General features: G+C 42.6%; 1 protein-coding gene across 1 annotated transcript; it reads right to left on the reverse strand.

Moving 5' to 3' along the window:
• Positions 1-438: 438 nt before the first annotated feature.
• On the reverse strand, positions 439-2,673 carry adra2db (adrenergic, alpha-2D-, receptor b). Its single transcript, XM_032528746.1, has one exon. The coding sequence runs from the start codon at positions 2,234-2,236 to the stop codon at positions 965-967; it is 1,272 nt and encodes a 423-aa protein (XP_032384637.1). The 5' UTR covers positions 2,237-2,673; the 3' UTR covers positions 439-964.
• Positions 2,674-4,184: the final 1,511 nt, after the last annotated feature.

A 4,184-nucleotide genomic window follows, 5' to 3' on the forward strand; every position in this document is an offset into this window, starting at 1 on the left:
CCAGTAACATTTTATTTGTAAGACAATAAAAACGGTTTTACAACACAATTAAGGTAATATTTGATGAACAACCTAGACCTGTCCCATGACACTGAAATCAGGTTGCGTAAATATCATATGTAAATAAGTACTGACAAAATACTGATGTATTGTGAGGTGTTGGAATGAGACATAGATTATTCCAATAGATTTTGCACAGGCGGGCCTCCGCATATCCTAGTGTGAGGTTGTGTGATGATGCGGTGGGGGTGTGAGACTAGACTCTTAAGTAAATATGGGGGTTTACCGTTAAGAAATGGCTCAAATGGCCTTGCTGTAACTTAAACTGTAGACAAAATTAATGTGGGTCCAAAATACTAACGCCAAACATTTCCACAATGCAACATTCTTCACATGAAGATAGCCTACATCGTTTAGGATTTGATCACATTATTGTTTCATGACACACACACACTCACAGGCAATACTTGCTTGCCTGTTTATCATCGTGATCATATCTTGTATATGGTGCAAATTAATATACTTTTTTATCTTTACACAAAACACCCCCTGTGAACCAGCAGTCAGCACTGGAATCCAGCTGCCTTCATGACTTCAAATTTAGCTCTTTCCTTTTGCTAAAAGATTGGTCCAATACAGACATTTCTTGTTTAAAGTTGCATGGTTACAGGACTTATTATACAATGACCTATATATATTACATTAATTACAACGCATGTGTGTTATAGTATTAGCCTAAATAACTGATTGCAGTAGGTTTGCAACACTGGTGCACTGAAAATATTTCTCTTTTGTTTTGCTCTTTTGCTTTAGTTTTATTCATTGACTTTTAAATGTGCACACAACACTGGTTCTGTTTTGTTTTAATATGACAGTAGGCTACATTGAAATGAATTTGGGGAGGGAAAACAATCAGAGAAAATGAGTTCTAATAATGTAATTCCTTCCCATTGAATGAGATCCCTTATGTGCGTTTAGATGTTCCACATATGATTTTCTTGAAGGATTTCCTGAAATCCCTGTTGAAAATAGTGTATATTATTGGGTTCACGGAACTGTTGCAGTAACCAATCCAAAAGAAAAGGTTGAAAAGTGCGCCGGGGATATGGCAGCTGTCTCTGCAGATTGCATGCAGGCTGTAAGTAAAGAAGAAGGGGAACCAGCAAAGCACAAACACCCCCATCACTACCGCCAGGACGAAGGTGAAACGTTTCTCACGCATCTGGGCCACTTTTGTCTTGTTGGCCGCGGCCAGTTGTTGTCGCACAGCTGGGTTCTTCTGCTCCGGGTAGAGCTGTAACGCCCGTGCTGAAGCCCAAGACAGACGGCAGTTCTGGGGCGGGCAGCGGTCTGACCCCTCCACCTTTCTCCGCTTACTAAAGCGATGACTGCGGGGTTTAGTATCCGACGGACAGCAGCTCTCCTCCAGGTCAATGTCATCCAGCTCTCCCTGCTTCTGCTGGTGGCTGCCGGAGCTCTGGCTACTGGGGCTCTCCGTCTCGAACCGGTCCTTCCTGTCGAAACAGGTCTCGGACTGAGAGGGCTGCCTCTCCAGGCCGTTCTTGGCCACGAACACGGTGGAGGAGCGCTGCTTTGCCACTTTATAAATCTTACAGTAAACCAGAATCATGATGAGACCAGGAGTGAAGAAGGATACCAGGCAGGAGGAGAGTATGTACCAGGTCTCATCGTTCAGCAGGCACTCCCGTTCATCATGTTTGGTCATGAGAAGAGGAGGGAAAGAGATGACAGCTGATATAACCCACACCACAGCAATCATGGACTTGATGCGCTTAGGTGTCCGCTTCAGGTTGTAGCTGACCGCCTTTGTCACTGACCAGTAGCGGTCCAGGCTGATGGCGCACAGGTGCACGATGGATGAGGTGCAGAACAACACGTCCAGAGCCAGATAGAAGGCGCACCAAGTACTTCCAAAGTACCAGTAGCCCATGACCTCATTGGCGAGGGAGAATGGGATGACCAGCGTGGCCACCAGGATGTCCGCCGATGCCAGAGAGACCAGGAAAAGGTTCTGGGGCGCACGGAGAGCACGGCTGGTCAGCACCGCTACAATCACCAACACGTTACCTACAATGGTCACCGAAATGATCACAGTAACTACCAGTATGATGAGGGCAGTGGCTGCCTGCGTGTGTGGCAAGCCAAGCGGTGCGTCTGTGGTGTTCTCATCGTTGGACACGTTTTCCACCAACAGCTTTACCTGGGTTAAATCCATTCTGACTCCAACTTGTCCTTTCGTATCATGGTTGTGGTTTTGCTGCCTTTCCCTTTCCAAAACAGCTAAGACTGGGTGCGCTAAGCTGCCGTCCAACTCGGAGAGATACGTTGCGCGCAACGCTCCTGGTCAGTGCAAACAGAGTAGCCTACATATGACGCAGTGCCTGCACAAATGCATTTCCCCAAACAGCAAATCCTTCATTACAGGTCATCCCCGACGGGCACACAGAATTCCGAAAATATCACTGTGAGAAGAACAGAGTTCACAATCCAACGCTCCACGAGTAAAGTCGCTCCACTGCGTAATACTGCTTTTGCGTTTTGGTAAACAGCATCGCTCTGGAAACACACTGCTTATGGAATGAATGCCCACACAGGAATGAGGTGACATCACTCCATCCCATCTTTAAAAAAATTAAAGAAAAGAGAGAGAGAGAGAGTGTGTGTGTGTGTGTGTGTGTGTGTGTGTGTGTGTGTGTGTGTGTGTGTGTGTGTGTGTGTGAGAGAGAGAGAGAGAGTGTGAGAGTGTGAGAGAGAGGAAAAAATTGTTTAGACATTTGGATCTCAGTTATCTTTGAAATTGGAAGTGTCTTTAGGCGAGCCCATGGGCTTGTTGTGTTTGACTGTAGCCTAGTTGTTTTCTTTCTTTTCATACTTAAAAGTGCACTATGAGCAGAGGTGAAAAGTAACGAAATACATTTACTCACGCTACTGTACCGAGTAGTTTTGTTGTGCATTTTGTATTTTTCAAGTAGATTTAAAATCGGTAATTTAAAATGTACTTGATTACGTTTTGAATGAAGTATTGTATTTCACTACAAATGTTAAATTACAAATCCCATCCATTACTGATTTAAAAAAAACAACTTCCTAACGAAAACCGAAAGGAAGACAATAAATCACTCCCGGAACCGCTACATTTCAGCTGCCTACCTGGTGCCAAGTCTTTTTGCAGGAGATTGAGCATGAGATGGAGGTGGATCAGGCGAGCGATGACGGTTCAGAGACTGTTTCAGTAGAAGTGCTAGCTGAAACATAGAACTATGCTGCCCAAAATGACGACAGTCCTTGGCCACATTTGAAAGACTTTTTTTTTTTTTTCCTTAAATTAAGTGGGTTAAGGCCAATAGTAGCCTATCATCCACCAATGCCATGTGCCTGCCAAAGGTGACTGAACTGGCAACATTCTAAAACTCCACATCTAATCTGCGGAAGCATGTTTTGTAAGTATTTGTGCATTGGTACTTCAAACGAGGTTTTCATGACTAATAACAAAATTGACAATAGGTCATGTGTGGCATGTGTTATGTTGTCACATGTGTATACATTTGTAAAGATGTTTATACATATATGTAGATTTTTCTTTAATTAAAAAGAAAATAATTTGAGATTATGACCCCTTGTCCTATTTTCACTACAAGGGAGAGATTCTTTTTGATGTTGATGTTTGATGTCTTTTTTTTAATGTTTAATTTCTTGTACGGCACTGCAACTTTTATTCTTGTGTTTTATCTGTTTTTCTTTTTTAACTGATTTTGTGTACAGCACTTTGAATTGCCCTGTTGCTGAAATGTGCTATACAAATAAAGCTGCCTTGCCAGCTAGCGGATCAGGCAGCTAGCGGATCTAGGAGAGATACCTACAATTTGAGACAAAAATGAAATTGTGTTGAAATGCAGGAACTCATAGTGCACCTTTAACTTTTCTCCACATTACATGTAGCTACATCATGTTGGAGTGGAAAAATACAAAATGTTGCACAACAGAATGTACCACTAGCTGTTTATTCATCATTTTTGTTTATTTTTTTGTACCTTATTGTGTTCATATTTTAAACATCTTGACACAGAATATTGTTACCCTTCACTGAAACAGAAAATCTAATGCATACATAAACCATACAGAAGGTAACAGCATAGATGTCACCATCAGTGTGCATGTATATC

Source organism: Etheostoma spectabile, chromosome 10, assembly GCF_008692095.1.
Source record: "Etheostoma spectabile isolate EspeVRDwgs_2016 chromosome 10, UIUC_Espe_1.0, whole genome shotgun sequence".
NCBI classification, from domain to species: Eukaryota; Metazoa; Chordata; class Actinopteri; order Perciformes; family Percidae; genus Etheostoma; species Etheostoma spectabile.